Source organism: Microcebus murinus, chromosome 4 (assembly GCF_040939455.1).
Source record: "Microcebus murinus isolate Inina chromosome 4, M.murinus_Inina_mat1.0, whole genome shotgun sequence".
Taxonomy (NCBI): Eukaryota; Metazoa; Chordata; class Mammalia; order Primates; family Cheirogaleidae; genus Microcebus; species Microcebus murinus.
Genome location: NC_134107.1, coordinates 50,755,420 through 50,770,797, shown reverse-complemented (window position 1 = coordinate 50,770,797; position 15,378 = coordinate 50,755,420). Strand labels below are relative to the sequence as shown.

General features: G+C 40.8%; 1 protein-coding gene and 1 non-coding gene across 3 annotated transcripts; both read right to left on the bottom strand.

Moving 5' to 3' along the window:
• Nucleotides 1-3,972: 3,972 nt before the first annotated feature.
• Nucleotides 3,973-15,137, bottom strand: EIF4G2 (eukaryotic translation initiation factor 4 gamma 2). 2 transcript variants are annotated; one of them, XM_012755800.3, is made up of 22 exons: nt 14,890-15,137; nt 13,381-13,507; nt 12,953-13,018; nt 12,309-12,449; nt 11,733-11,835; nt 11,023-11,154; nt 10,832-10,898; nt 10,594-10,745; nt 10,132-10,242; nt 9,857-9,940; nt 9,644-9,742; nt 9,255-9,396; nt 9,001-9,161; nt 8,525-8,638; nt 7,834-7,959; nt 7,578-7,682; nt 7,267-7,482; nt 6,925-7,183; nt 6,399-6,603; nt 6,051-6,262; nt 5,846-5,967; nt 3,973-4,803 (listed from the first exon to the last, which is right to left on the bottom strand). In XM_012755800.3, exons 8-22 carry the CDS (start codon nt 10,675-10,677, stop codon nt 4,738-4,740), a joined length of 2,106 nt encoding a protein of 701 aa, XP_012611254.2. In that variant the 5' UTR covers nt 10,678-10,745; nt 10,832-10,898; nt 11,023-11,154; nt 11,733-11,835; nt 12,309-12,449; nt 12,953-13,018; nt 13,381-13,507; nt 14,890-15,137; the 3' UTR covers nt 3,973-4,737. The 2 variants fall into 2 exon arrangements, with proteins under 2 accessions (XP_012611254.2, XP_075858295.1); XM_076002180.1 differs by lacking the exon at nt 8,525-8,638.
• Nucleotides 8,332-8,472, bottom strand: LOC142870868 (small nucleolar RNA SNORD97). The gene has a single exon (XR_012919192.1). It is a non-coding gene; the product is annotated as a small nucleolar RNA SNORD97 (small nucleolar RNA).
• Nucleotides 15,138-15,378: the final 241 nt, after the last annotated feature.

Genomic DNA, 15,378 nt, shown 5'->3' with positions numbered 1-15,378 from the left:
GGCATGGTGGCGCATGCCTGTAGTCCCAGCTACTCGGGAGCCTGAGGCAGTAGGATCGCTTGAGTCCAGGAGTTTGAGGTTGCTGTGAGCTAGGCTGACGCCATGGCACTCACTCTAGCCTGGGCAACAAAGCAAGACTGTCTCAAAAAAAAAGAAAGATCACTTGAACTGCCATGTGGAGAATGGACTGAAAGAAGGGCTAGGTGAGAGGAGGGGAAAACTTTGGGGGGCTATTGCAATAGTTGAAGCATGAAACAATGCTGTTTGGATGAGGTGGTGGAGGTGGAGAGATATGAAGAGAAGTAAATAGCTTCAATAGCTACAATGGGGGCAGGATGGGTAGAATGTGGGGGTTGGTTGAGAGGGAGAAGCAAGAGTCAAGGATGACTCGTATTTTGGGCTTGGATGGGGGTATCACCCAAAGGGTTAGGAAAGGAGGTTTGGGGGAAAGAGTTTAGTGACGGATGTTGTTTGAAGTGCTTGTGGCACATTCATTTAAAAGGCCCAGGGGCTAGCTGGGTGAGTTTGACATTCTAGAAAGAGGTTTGGACTCAAGATATACATGTCATTAGCACATAGCTGGTAACTGGAGCTGCAGGAATGAGTGTTTTGGGAGGAAAGTGGAACAGCAACATTCAGGGACCAGGCTACAAAAGAAGACCTTAAAAGGAGACTAAGGAGAAGCCTGAGAGAAAAACAAGTGAAATAGGAAAGATGGAGTAGTCAACTGGTGAATGCTTTTGATCTATCCAGTAGATTTAGCTGGTGATCTTGAGCACTCAGAGGGTAGATGTTCTCCTGGGAAGGAATCTTGGAAAAGCTCCTGAGAAGGTAAGAAGTTCATATTCATTGAAGGACTCTCTGCTAGTGACTTTCACATATTACCTTATTTAGCTCTCATAGCAATCTTGAAGTATTAGCCCCATTTTCAAAAGAAATCAAGACTCAGAGAAAAGTCTTGCCTAAGACCACACTGCTGGTAGAGATTAACTCTGTTATCTATCTGGAACAGAGTCTGAATTCTTTCCACTACCTCCTTCTTTGTCCACGTCCTACCATATAGGGTAATTTTGTTAACTCATGATTTGGTTGAACACGTATGCATGCTCACGAGTGCTAGGGACTGTTCTGGGTGCTGGGGTATAGCCGTGGACAACACACACACTTTATCTCTTCACATTCTGGAGATGTCAGGTGTGAATATGCAATGTCATGAAATGGTTGACAAGGAGACTAAAAAAGCAGGAAAAAGGAATAGGGAGTATGCATTTAGGGTTATATTTTTAAACAGGGTAGACAATAAGGACTTCACTAATAAAAGAGACATTTCAGCGAAGACCTGAGGCAGGAAAACAAGCCAGTCATCCATGGGTGGGCGGTGGGGTGAGGGAACACTTACCTCAAGGTAAGAGGTAAGAGGATGCTTGGCATATCCCAGAACAGCAAGGTGGCCAGTGTGGTGGGAGCAGAACAAGCAAGGGCAGCGGGATGAAATTAGATCAGAGAATGGAGTGTAGAGCAGAGGTGGGAGACTAGATCAGATGGGCCATAAAGACCAAATTTAGTATTTTTTTTTTTTTTTGAGACAGAGTCTCACTTTGTTGCCCAGGTTAAGAGTGCCATGGCGTCAGCCTAGCTCACAGCAACCTGACTCCTGGGCTCAAGCGAGCCTTCTTTCTGCCTCAGCCTCCCGATTAGCTAGGACTACAGGCACACGCCACCATGCCCAGCTAACTTTTTCTATATATATTTTTTAGTTTATAATTTCTATTTTTAGCAGAGACGAGGTCTTGCTTGGGCTGGTCTCAAACAATCCACCCACCTCAGTCTCCCAGAGTGCTGGGGTTACAGGCGTGAGCCACCGTGCCTGGCCCAAATTTAGTATTTTGACTTAAACATCTAACTAGGTAGAAAGCCATTTGGTGGGTTTTGAGCTGAGTGGTGCTGTGTTGAGACCAAATGGGGAGTAAGGGCTAAGCAGGAAAGCAGTTGGAGGTGGGGAGTTGTCCAATTTCCAAAATGTTTGAAATACAGAGTCAACAGGATTGATGATAGAGTGTAGAGTTTGACAGCAGCTGAAACAGTGTTTTTGTTTTCTGAGGTCAGGCATTTCCAATTGGAGACCAAGAAGGAAGTCATTAAGGCAGAAGAGAGTGAGGTGTCCTGGAAACAAGTGCACAGTCTCAAGGAATGATTAACTCAAATGCTGCCTACAGGATGGTCAAAACTACTGGCTATGGCAATGGAGTTATTGGTGGCTTTGAGAAAAGTTTTAACGTAGGGGAGTAGGGTTACTAAGATTGGAAAATGGGAAAAAGTTGGTGAAGTGAACATAACAACTCTTTCAGTTTTGCTGTGTATGAAGGAAAGAAACTTGGGGTAGTAAAGACGTGCTATCTTATTTTTAAGATAAGTTGCTATTTAAATGCTGATGCCTAAGATCACTACAAGTCAGTGATGAAGGGTGCATGCCAATTACATCTCAATACTGTTGTTCCGTAATATGGTAGGTTATAAAACACTGTTCTGTTTTTGGAATGAGATTTTATCTTCTCTAGGGCTTACTTAAGTATTTTGATTCTTTATGTGGGAGAATGAAAGCATTTCTTTTAACAGTGACAAACCACTACACACCAGGATTTAGTTCTAAGACTTCCTAAAGCCCGATACCCTGGCTGAATTGGGAAAATTCCAGCTGCAAGCTAAATCACAATGGCTGATCACCCCCCTGACCACATGCTGCTACCTTTCCTAGGTTAAAAGTTTCCCCTTCTTAGTGGGAAGGGTTGGGCAGAGGGTCAGGAACTTTTATAGTCAGTCTCCTGAATTCTCTATTAGTTTTATACAAGCCTCTGCTTAGCCTTAATTTGGGTGTACTTGAGATATCCACCAACAGTGGTTTCAGTGAACAGAAAATGTGTCAGCTTTTCTGACTCAAATAGGATACAAAAATACTAGTTTTATGGACCCCTCCCCACCTTCTTGGAGCATGAGCAGGCAGAGCCCTCTTCTGGCATCAAAGGTTCTATCAGGGCCAGCCAGGGTGGCTCATGCCTATAATCCCAGCACTTTGGGAGGCTGAAGCAGGAGGATTGATCACCTGAGGCCAGGGATTTGAGACCAGCCTGGGCAACACAGCAAGAACTCACCTCTACAAAAAATAAAAGACAGGAGTGGTGGCACACACCTGTAGTCCCAGCTACCTGGGAGGCTGAAGCAGGAGGGTCACTTGGACCCAGGAATTTGAGGTTGCAGTAAGCTATGATGATGCCACTTCATTCTAGTCCAGGCAACAGAGCAAGACCCTGCCTCAAAAATAGAAGTCCTATCAGGATCAGCAGTGTAATTGTCTGCCTGAGGGCTGCCCCTAGCCACCAAGAACAGACATCAACCTGGACTCCAGTAGCACACTTTTCTCAAGAGCCCCTACCCAAACCAATGTTAGCTAAGTAAACCTAGGATCATCAAGATATTCTAGGGGGTACATCTAGTCAGGAAGGGGTTGGGGTACACATTCCCTTTAAGTGGCTTCTGAAAATATATTTGCCTCCATACAGAGCTTTAGTTGGTTCAAGAATCCAAATCATTTTACTGGGACACCAGTACTTCTTGAGAGGGAACAGGCATCTCCCTGGAAATTCAGGGGGAGCTATTGAGAATGATTCCTACAAGATGGCTATGCTTGTCTAGAGATCACCCCGTATTTTAGTATGATACAAAGACAAATGTCACCAAGTTTTTGTTGCTATACAATGTTGCTCCAAATTCATGAGACTTATCTTTGTAGATTATAGAAATTATTTAAACTGTTTACTTCCACTAACCCAAGGAATAACCTTACATCTTATGTGATGAAAAGGAAATTTAAGAATTTAAAAGTCTTAAAATCTTCAAACTAAGATTGATTTCCTATAGCTCAAGACAAAAACTAGTAATTCTCCATGAATTGTGGAGAAGTCACATACAATTACATCAAGTATCACAATGTTTATTGATAGATACAAGTATATAAAATCAGGGCATGAACATGACTTGATAAATTAAGTAGACTTAATTTCAATACTATAATAAGAGGGACCAATTCAAATTCTCACCATTTGTTTCACACCCACAAAAACCACTTCAAGGGCATTAACGATCTCTCAAAACTGATCAGTTTTGTGCAAGTAAACCATGTTTCTTTTTAAAAAGACTTGTGCACTTGCCCAGGCTCAAGGATATTAAAATCTAGCACATAAAGCCCATTACTAGAGGTAGAAATACAGGCAATATACTATTACGGCAACAACCATCAATTACAGTTAAGAATTTTTTTCTGTAACAACCAAATGGATAATCAAATATTGCAACAACTCAAGTATTACTGAGCAAAGTGCATTTCTACAGTATTCAGTGTTGCTATTCAGTTTTCTAACTTAAAACAGCCTATGATAACTGGCAGCAAAGAAGGTCCTTGCAATAGACTGCCTCTGCTTGAGAACTTATGATGTAATTATTGCATGCTGCTAATATACTATCTAAACATTAAAGATACTCCTAAAATATTTGATGGTAGACTATGATTAAGACATTACACTACAAAAAAACCTTATGCAGAAGGAAATCCTAACTGACGTGCTTCTGCTTTAAATATCGTGAAAACATTACAGCGGAATGAATTTTCGCAGTGGTTAGGTCAAATGCAGTTACATCATAGCAACAGTATGTTTTGCACAATTTAAGGCTTTGGCTGGTTCTTTAGTCAGCTTCTTCCTCTGATTCTTCTTCTTCAGCAGTTTCTAGCCAGGTTAGCCACTGATTCACCTGTGAATTAGATTTGTTAACTTAAAATAAGTAGTACTTAACAGAAAATGAAACTCAAGTTTTGGGCTTGATATAACTAGAATCCCATCCCAAGGACAAAAGTTTTAAGTTGTACCACATAATTTTTAACAACCTCAGAACATGATGCAAATGTAGAGTTACACAAAGAATGGTTTATTTGAATTTGGGATAACATTAAAGCTGTTTATGGCCAATTAGCTTGTTTCATTCTTCAACACTTCTCCAGGTACATTTCAGAATTATTTTAGTCTGGGACAATGGCTCCTTCAAGCCTAAGTATGTTACTAGCAAGTGTGTGTGTGTATGTATTTCCAAAACGCATTATTTCAAGTCCCACCTCAAAACCACTAGACCCGATTTCTCAAGGACAGGGCTAAAGATAAATGCTGCAAAGATGACCCTCATGAACCTAGTCTGTATACCACAGAAGTAAAGGTAAGACGATTTAGACCATGTTTCTCAAAGCCTGGTTCCTTTGGAAATCTTAGGAGAATCATCTGGAATGTGTACCACATGCCTACTAAATCAGAATCTTTGCAATCAGGCCTAGAACCAACTTTTTTACTTTTAAACTACTCCTCAGGTGACTAATACACACTGATTTTAGAATGCACAGATATATGTTCTTTCCCCCTAAGGCTTTAATTCCAGTTCATGATAGAAAATTAAACTGTGAGAAATTAGAAGCAATCTCTTTACTAAAGTTTTTAAAAAAGCTTAAATCCAAATATGCACAATCACCCAATCTACCTAAGTAGCTTTATTCCTAAGAAATGTTTGCTACCACTAATTTAACATCTTACCACCAGAATTGCAACATGACTATTTCATAGCATTACATTTTGCTGCTAAATGCCTACTTTAATTACCCATAGTTTCAGAGTAGAATGATATATAGGTGAAGACAAACTACTAATTAGGATTATCTCACCTTATTTCAGAGCCTTTAAAAAGAAGGCTTTTCATTTGAAGTAATAAACAAATTGAAATAAGCAGACCAAATGTTTTACGTAAGATTTACCTGGAACAAAGCCTTGCCTTTCCCTGGAAACTCCTGGGTTATATCTTCTTTCCAAGCCAAGAAAGCTTCTTCTTCAATAATTTCCATGTCATAGAAGTGCACAAAAAAGCGGAGTAACATGCCTAAAAACCAAAATGTAATCCCATTATTTAGTGTGCTATTGAACTGTTCCACACTCATCTTTCTTAGGTAATGGTGCTCTCACCTTTTGGGAAGTTGCTGTTGTAGCAGTGCACCTGAAGAGCATACAGGGCACTGACTTGTAGATCAACATGATCGTGAAGAAATTTCTGCATTACTGGCTTGAAAGAAAGAAGCAGTTGTTTTTCCTGCTCTAACTGTTCTTTGGAAGGAGCAGAGGAAGAATCTGTTTCATCGCTGGGTGGGTTTACTTCACTAGAAATATACTGTAAGAAGCTGGACAGAAAGAAGCCTTGTTAGAACCCAAAAGTGAGTTTTCTAGCTCAAGAAACAGACAACTCTTAGTCCTCTGGCCATGTAGACTTATTTTCTTATAAATAAAACACAACTTTAGGTATATCATTCATATTACCTAGTCATTAAGATGTTCACAAATCCTTTATCTACATGAAGTTTGGGAGAGATGTTATCTTTAATCCATTTATATATGGTTTGAGGGGATGGATCCAACTTTATTTGCTTCAACAGTTCCTTCTCCAATTTGAGGAGTGGGAATAAGAAACTCAGTCCCTTTCCTTCCAAAATCTCCAACATGCGGTCCTTATTCTGATCAATTTCTGAAGAGACAAAACCATTTTTGCATTATCAAACAGTTCAGTTTACCCAGCTGGCCTGTCTAGAGAGCAGAGCTTTATGAATGATTTCCCAAGTATATACAAGATTTATGTAAAAGAATAAAGAACCAACCCAGCAAATGAAAGTTCTCAACATAAGGATCAAATAATAATTAAATCACAACAATCTCATAAAGTGGTAGCATCTATCTATGGTAATGTTTATCATTATCTGGACAGGATAATCAGCTTGACCAATTTTAAATCCAAAGTACTAGAAATCTCTAGATATAGAATAAAAGAAACAAATCAGCATTCTCTTACCTGGGAGCATTTTTTGCATATTGACCTTGCTTTGTTGAAAAAGTTCTGTTAACCATTCTCGATCTTGTAATTTAGCCAATTGCTGAAGACACAATAAGAAGAGAGGAAAATGGGTGCCACTTTCCAGTGGTTGAGCTAGTTCTGAAATGCTCACCAGCTCTGAAATGATGGCACGAGCTGCAAACTGTGCTAAATATGATTTCACCAAGGGGATGTCAACCTCTAGTTTGGGGCACTGGTCCAATACATTCAGGAAAGCCTTAGAAAAAATAGACAACAATTCATTAGTTTTCAAATTTGAGTGGTAAGAGTTCTTATCACAGAATCAGGAAAATATGCTACCTGCATGAAGTTGTCGCTTGTGGCTATCCCTTCCTGTTTGAGTAAACTGATCAAAGAACTTGCTTTTTCTTTATCTTCATCACTTCTATCTAGTGACAAGATGATTACTTTGCTTAACATCTCAGGTAGGAAGTGTTTAGGAGCCCTCATTTCTCTTACACCATTGACAGCCTCATTTGCATTGCCACTATTCAGGTACTCAGTCATGACAGTTTCCTGCAAAGAACACAGTCCAAGTTATCTTTAGTGTTTTCTCTATCCCAAATATATTCTAAAAATTAGAGACTAAAATGGAATTATTTAAAACTTACAGTGAGTTTAAGTAGTTCTTCCTTTGATGGTGGTGGCTTTTTGCTGGTCTTGGCAGGCTTTTCCTGGATAAGTGGTGGATTAGTTTTGAGACCAAGCTGAGGTGTCTAAAAATAAGCAACATTACAGATATGGTTATTAATTTTTTTTTAAAGCAGCATGTGAGGTTAGAGGGAAGAGAACACCAAAGTCTTCACATATATACACATCTTTAGAACATACTGGAAACAACAGAAAATGTCATAAGATGGTCCATACCTGTCCCAGTGGTGGTGTTTGAGTGCGTGGTGGTTGTGCACTAGGAGGAATCATAGTTATCTGGGGCTGAAGCTTTGGCACTTGATTTTTATTCATTAGGAACGACTGAGCAGGCCTCAGACTAATCTGGAATTGAAAACAAATCATAACAGATATCCAAATTAACAGTGTGCAATTGGCTAACATTTTAAATGTAACATTCTAACATCCTAAAATTCTATACAACATGATAGAATCTAGGGGATAAGTTTCTCTAGAAACTAACAAAGTTTATAGGTGTAATTTCTGCCAAGAAAATCAAAGATCTGATCCACAAGATAACTGTTATAAATCTTGCATTTATGAGAATTCTAGGATCAGCATGATTAAAATATTCAAATAAAAAGCAAATTTAGAGTTTAGAAAATGTCTTAGTTAAATCATCTTACTTACAGGGAAACTGCAACAATATCTTGACAACCATTTTCCTTGCTCTAACTAATAAAGACTTTAAGAGATTTGCCCTCATATCTCATAATCTTCGCTCATAGGACACTGGACATCCAAAGCAAGAAAAAGTAGTATAGAAAAGAGAGAAAAGGGTGAAGAATTCCAGCATTAGTCCTCTTAATAATGCGTCTTTTTATAATCATCGGGCAATAAATTTCCGAATTGACAAACTATGGTATATAAATAACATAGGCAAATGTACCTCATCTGCATTAAGCTGTCCTTTCTTAGAAAACCGAGGTGGCATATCCTTCGACTGTCCTTGCAGCTGGGATAAGAGTCCCTGACTCTGGTTATGGTAGAGCTGGCTTAGCCCCTATTTCAGAAAGGGAGAAAGAAAGTCTAGATAAAAAGGGGGTCCACAAATTATGGTAATCAAGTACCAAAGGGATGAGCCAAGCCATAAGGAAAGTTCAAATGAATTGCCCAGAGAAAGTAAAAGATGAAACAGAGAAGAATAAAAATCTAACCTGTCAAATAAAGTGATGTGATTTTACTAATACTTTACTAATCTTAAGGATAAGCAATTCTGTTTGAAATAACTAAAAACAAATGTAAATGTGGTTTACGAAAAAAAAAAAACCCTAAAATAGTCGTATTTTTTAAAAAAGGAAATGAAATCACATACATTGCAGAATTTAACACCTGTTGCCTGAACACTTTTATATGTTTTTTTACCTGGCTTTTCATAAACTTGCCTCCCATCTCTCCAAACTGCGATTGTGTGGGAGGCATGATGTGTCCCCCATGGCCATTGAAGAGTTGATTTGAACGATGACGTCCCATGGTGGGTGAAAATCTATCCTGGATAACTCCTGGACCAGTACCAATTCCGCTACCTTAAAATACATGGACAACTCTTAAACTCTACTAATTAAAAATCTAAACTGATTTTTTTAGTTTGAACAGACCACCACTTTGTTCAAAATTACCTGGCATTTGTCCAAACATATCAGCAAGTCCTCCAAGTGGGTCCCTATCCATTTTCATCCTGGGTGGCATGAATGGCCCCTCCAGAAAGAAGTCACTTCTCATCCCTTGAGCCATAGGAGCAGGAATAAACACTCCTAGATCCTTTAGAAATGAACAAGAACTTTTGTCTCTGTATACTATTTTACTTAAAACTAAAATTCATATACCAGGAAAACAAAAAATTTCTACAATGGACTTATTTCTGTAAATAACTTCTTCCAAAAATAGCATACAAGACACTAAAAATGTTTAAGCTTCATCACTAAGATGAGATAGTCTTAAAGTGTTAAGGGAGGGAGAGGGGACCCTGTGCTACTCTAACACTTGTTTAAAAAAAAAAAAAACTTACTTTTACTGCATCTTGACGGATTTGATTGATCGTCTTTGGTCCATTGTCAAGAAAAGCCTTACGAGGAACCCAGTGGTGTTCTCGCAACTCTACGGTATCCTTTAATTTAAAAAATAATGTAAATTTTATTTACATTTAATACTCCTTAATTAAATTTAATACTCCTAAACAAAAAACTCAGTTTACCAACACATTTAAAGAAATGAGTTTTACCTGCAGCAGGAAACGAATCCTCGCTGGCAATTCCTTACTTAACATCAAGGAGCACATTCGGGCAAAGTACTGATCCATTAAGGACTAATAAGAGAGAAAAATACATTAACTGCAAGAGCTAAAGCAAAAGTATAAATTTAAGGCTTTTAAGACTTCTAGATTAAAACCAAGGTTAATGACTAAATATAGCAATCCCCTGTATCACAAAAATAAGTTGCTTTTTTATATAAAGTTAAGACAAATTGCTTACATAGCTTCCTCTACAACATACATACCTTGGCTCGTTCATGGTCTAATCTAGGTCCCACTGTCCTCATTATCTGACAGAGGCACTCCAAATCCTCTCCCATATCTTTGAGTTGAACTCTCTTCTTCTTTTCCAAAAGCTATCAAAAGAACAAAATACCAGGTGCTGACAATATTTCAGAGTTACTCTGGTTTAGATGCAGTACTTTTCCTTTACATCTGCATTCACTCATAGTTCCCAAAGCATCTAGTATGGTGCTTTCTACCATAAAAAAATCCCTCCAAACTTAGCAATTTCAACATAGGTATAATCAGTTCTATCCTTACTTTGTAAAATACACTGCATACTTCCATATTAGATACTGTTCTACAACGTTTAAGTTTTGCTGACCACTGGCCAACACCCACTCAGGTGAATAACCGACTCATTTCCCTCAATGATGTACCCATTGATTACATTCATCTAAGTCTAAATGCTCAGTCATACTTACTGTTTTGATGCACTTATGAAGGATAGATTCATGAATAAGATCAAGCTTGCCAAGTTCTCCAATGAATTTGATGTTCCCCAACATCTTGATCTTAGCAATGGCTCTCTGTTCCTCCTCCTCGGGGAGGAGGGGATTTTCACGCTTATCATAGACTTGGGGGGAAAAAAAAACCAAAGTCAACATTCAGAATTTAGCTGAAAACACACAGTACTATTTAGTATCAAATATAAAGTCTTACCATCAACATTTCTGGTTCGGTTTTCAAATTCATCTTGTAATTTGGAAATTAGGAGGCGTCTGAATGTCTGCAAACAAAAGACAAAAAGACATTTGTCAAACTTTATTCTTTCAAAGCAACTTTAAAACAAGTGAACAATACAGAATAGGTATAAAAATAAATAAAATAAGAAAACAAAAACTACCACTTACTGTGCTTTGCTTCTGTCCTGGTTGACCCTCTGCTGCTGGGCCATCAAAGTTTGGTGCATCTTCTGCCAATCGCAGACATAGCTGAGCATACAGTGAGCTATACTTTGGCTCTTCTAGGGCTTTGTCCACAATCTACAGAAAAATGTCATTTTTTAAAAATATAAAAATTTTTTTCAAAGAATCCTTCCTGTGTAACTTAACACTTTCTTGTAGTCTTCAGGTGTATATTGTATAAACTAATTTTGGTAATTAATGCAGGTTAAGTGCTTAGTGCACAGACTGGAAAAATACAACTAGCCATTATAGTATACCAAAAATGTCCAGTTATACAGATCTATTCAACGTCCTTCCCGAAGGTGTTAGAAAACATCTTGGAGAGCAAAACTTTAAAGACACTGGAATCTTTTAGCAACTATCATACAATTCCTTTCCAAGACCAAAATATGGTGTTCTCTACAAAAGGAAAACCAATAGTTTGCTCTTAGTCCCCATTTAACTTTTCAAGTATAGTATGAACTTAAAATTCACCTCTTAAATCTGATGCTATTAAAAGTTAGTGATGTTATTTTTATCACTATCAGTATTTAAAAATATAGACATATATCTAGCTCACATTTCAAGGTTTTAAGCAATAGTGGAAGTGTTAAAAAACAAAATTAGAGTTTGTTAGTTTCCTCCCCCTTTGAGTTAAGCCAACATTTAAAACTTACCAGCAGTATGACCCCTTTAAGGATGAGTTTAGACTCTACACCCACATTGAGGAGCTCAAGGCATAGCTTGTCAAACTTCTCAGGAGTAAGCTTATTTAGTATGCTGGGGAAAAAGGGATCCCATTTTAAGTGTCAGACAATACACAAAATTGAGTTGAAAAACAGCTCTTAAATTTTGTTGATTTTTTTCTTCTACTTGCTACCTTTAATATCAAGACATGTCTTCTCACTCATCTAACCAAAATGATGCTGAAATAAACCTATTATTTTGATAACACCTGTTCCAGACTGGAGTACACAGCTGTTTGACAAGAAACCTTTCTCACTCTTTCAAGCTCAGAGTGCCACATTATCAAGACTAGACCATTATATCCCATGCTTTGTCGGGTTAGATACCAAGCCAAGTGAAGTGCCAGTACAATAGGCTTACGGATTATAACTGAATGGCTGAAAGCAACTGTAAGCCCCAAAACATTGATGTGCAGCTCTTCCATTTTAAGATAATTCTTAGACTAGAGAAATATAGCTAATTCATATTTCTTTCCTCATTTTAGTAAAACAGTCTTTGAAACTTACCCTCTTACTTTCCTGAAGATTGCATCATGTCGTTCTTTTTCATTTGCGGAGTTGTTTGCTGCGGAGTTGTCATCTCGTCTAGTGCTTCGTGCAGGAATCCATTTCTGAGCGTTTTGCCCTGGGGTTTTCCCCAGGAACTCGCTGATTATAAACAGTAGTGTGTATCAGAATCACCTGAAAGGCTTGCTAAAACAGACTGCTGGGCCCACCCCCAGTTTCTGCTTTACTAGGTTTGGGGTGGGGCTTGAGAATTTGCATTTCTAGTAAATATTCCCATGTGATGCCAATGCTGTGGGTACAGAGACATCTTGAGAATCAACACTTTCTAATGTCCTATGACCATGCTGCATGCACACTTTACTAATACCAATTAGTAGAGATAACTGATTTCAGAAACATAATCAGTGAAAATAACCCCAAGAATAAGAGGAAAATAGTAAGAATTCGAGGGCCCCAACTTATATTAGATCATATAGCTAAGGAATAACCAAGAGTTCATATTTTATATTTTGGATATCTAGCAAAAAACTGCCTCTTAAGTCTAGGATTCCTGATATCTATGGCCACAACTATACTGTCTTGTGTGGGAAAACCTTTTAAATCCACTATTCATAAAACTCATTGTTTTTACATGTTTACCATACCTGTTGCCAGCAGTCTTGGGATAGTGCTGAGGTGCACCCCTACTTCCTCCTCCGCCCGAAGAAGCACTATTTAAAAGAAAAAATTTTTTTTTGCTATACTCATATGTCACTCAAAAAGAATAAAGGGTTTCTTTATTTTGTATTTTAGCTACCACACCACAAATGAAGACTGAACTTGGGCCTAAAGGAAAGCCAAACAAGTGATTACATTTGTCAGATGGCAATTATTTACAAAGACTGTCAGTGAAAATTTAAGAACTTTACTTTACATTTTTTAAATTAATTTTTACTTTTTTTTTAACTCAGGGCAGAGTTGAAGGAACTTTAAACATTTAAATTGCAGGCCATTAAGAATTATTTGGTGTAGTGACTCTTGGTTTTAGGACTGGGCTTTTCCAAAGCATTCCCAAAATTAAATGTATGTATACCTGAAACGAGAAGCACCCCCTTCTGCAATCGCACTCTCCACTTTGGCGGCTTGACAACGAAGAATCTTCAAAAGAATAATATTAATGGATGGGGTGGGGAGGGGAGGGTATGGGAGAAATGAAAAACCTAGAATGAGAAAGAACACCAGAATTAGATACTGCTAATGTACCGATGTATAAACCTTCATTCAATTATAATTTATATCAGATTCTGGCGCTGCAGTTGATTGAACTTTCACTGCATTGCAGATCTCATAAGAATAAACTAGAATGTACTCAAAACACAAATAGACAATAAAATTTCATTTTCTTTAGCTACCTGGAAATTCCCTGGTGTTCAAAGATGCAAAGAACAGCCTTCATAGAAATGCGAGAACATCTCAAACTTCTAAGAACAAATCTGAGAAAGCCACACTCTACCGCCTTTAAAACTGAGCACTGAGATCAATAATACAAACAAAAATCTAACTCTTCCGACACAGGCAGTATTATGTGAAAAATGTCTCCCCTAATTTTTACTGCCTCAACGATGAGCCCACCACCAGACTGGATAAGGTATCACTGAAGACCGCTCAGGGGTTTTCTCCACCGTCCATCCTTTTAACCGCCCTCCATGGACAGCTTGTGGAGACAAGCAAGAGAGGGGCATGGGTGTGCAGCGGCTGGCACCGGGCAAGCGCAAGACCGGGGCCACAACATGGCAGCAGGAACCTCCACCCCGTTTTTCCCTTCCTGGGAACAAAAGAGCGGTGGATTCCTCCCACCCAGGCTCGAGTTAGGGAAGTGCTTCCGACAGCCGCCCCACGAGGCCGCGGGTCCCTCGGCGGGGAGGAGCAGCAGAGGCCGCCCCCGCCAGCCCAGCGCCTGGCTCTTTGTTCTCCAGGAGGAAGGCGGCCTCCTGCCCACCCGCCACCTCCAGGCCGGCCCCCTCCCACCCCATAAATCCCCCGGGTCTGACAGCGGCCTCGCCACTGCTTCCTAAGCTGACAAAAGGGACAGAAACACTCCCTCTCTCTTCCCTCCCCCACGAAAGGCAGCCCCGCCGCTACCGGGCCCCACACACCACCTCCTCGCCTGGAGGCCGGGCTCCGGGACTCCTGCGCTTCGCTGGTCCCGCGCCAACGGCCGGGCCCTCCCCGCCGGCCCGCGTCCCTCCCGCCGCGGCGCGCGTGGCCCTCGCCACGCTCCCTCGCGCTCCGGGCACACCCGCGCCTTGGTCCGCCACGGCCTCGGCCCCGCAGGGGACGGCCACCCGGCCTTGGCTGGACGGCGGCCGGGCCGAGGCCGCACTCTTCCTTCTACTCCGTAAGCAACGGGTAGGGGAAACAAAGACCAAGACTTTCCAGGTGCCTGAAGTGCAGAAAAAACGCTAAAAAAGGGTCGCCCCACCCGGCTCCGCCTGCGGCCGCCATTTTGTACCGCTGGAGAAGAAGCGGCCAGGGACGGCGGCCATTTTAGAGCGCTCCACTCGGCAGCAGCGTCGGCGGCGGCGGCAGCGTCTCCACTCACCTTCACCGAGAACTCAGCAGCTGCCACCGCAGCTGCCTCCTCAGGATCCGGTTGTCGGGGACAGGGAAGGGAAGGGAAAGGGGAACGGAAAACAAAAAAGGGGGAGGGAAGGGGGAGGAAGGAGTCGGGGACGGCTGGCAACTCTCAGCTCAGAGGAGTCGCTGCTGCAGCCACCACCCGGTAACCGCTGCCACCTCCATAGAGCTCCGACTCGCTGCTGGCGCTAAGGCGTGTCTGAAGCCGAACTTATCACTCTAGGGCAGCCGAACCCACCAGAGCCGCCCCGAATGGCTCCTTCGCCACCCAATCAGCAGCCTGGCTGTCGTCTGCCACCAATCCGCGCAGGGCGACGGGGAGGAGCCACAGGGCCAAGCTCGGTTGCGGCGCAGCCCCGCCGCAGTGCGCAAAGCCATATTCGCGAAGCCTCTGAGGCCAAGCTAGTGGCGTAAGGGGAACTGAGCGCTGTCAAGCTTTGGGCCGCTTGCGTAA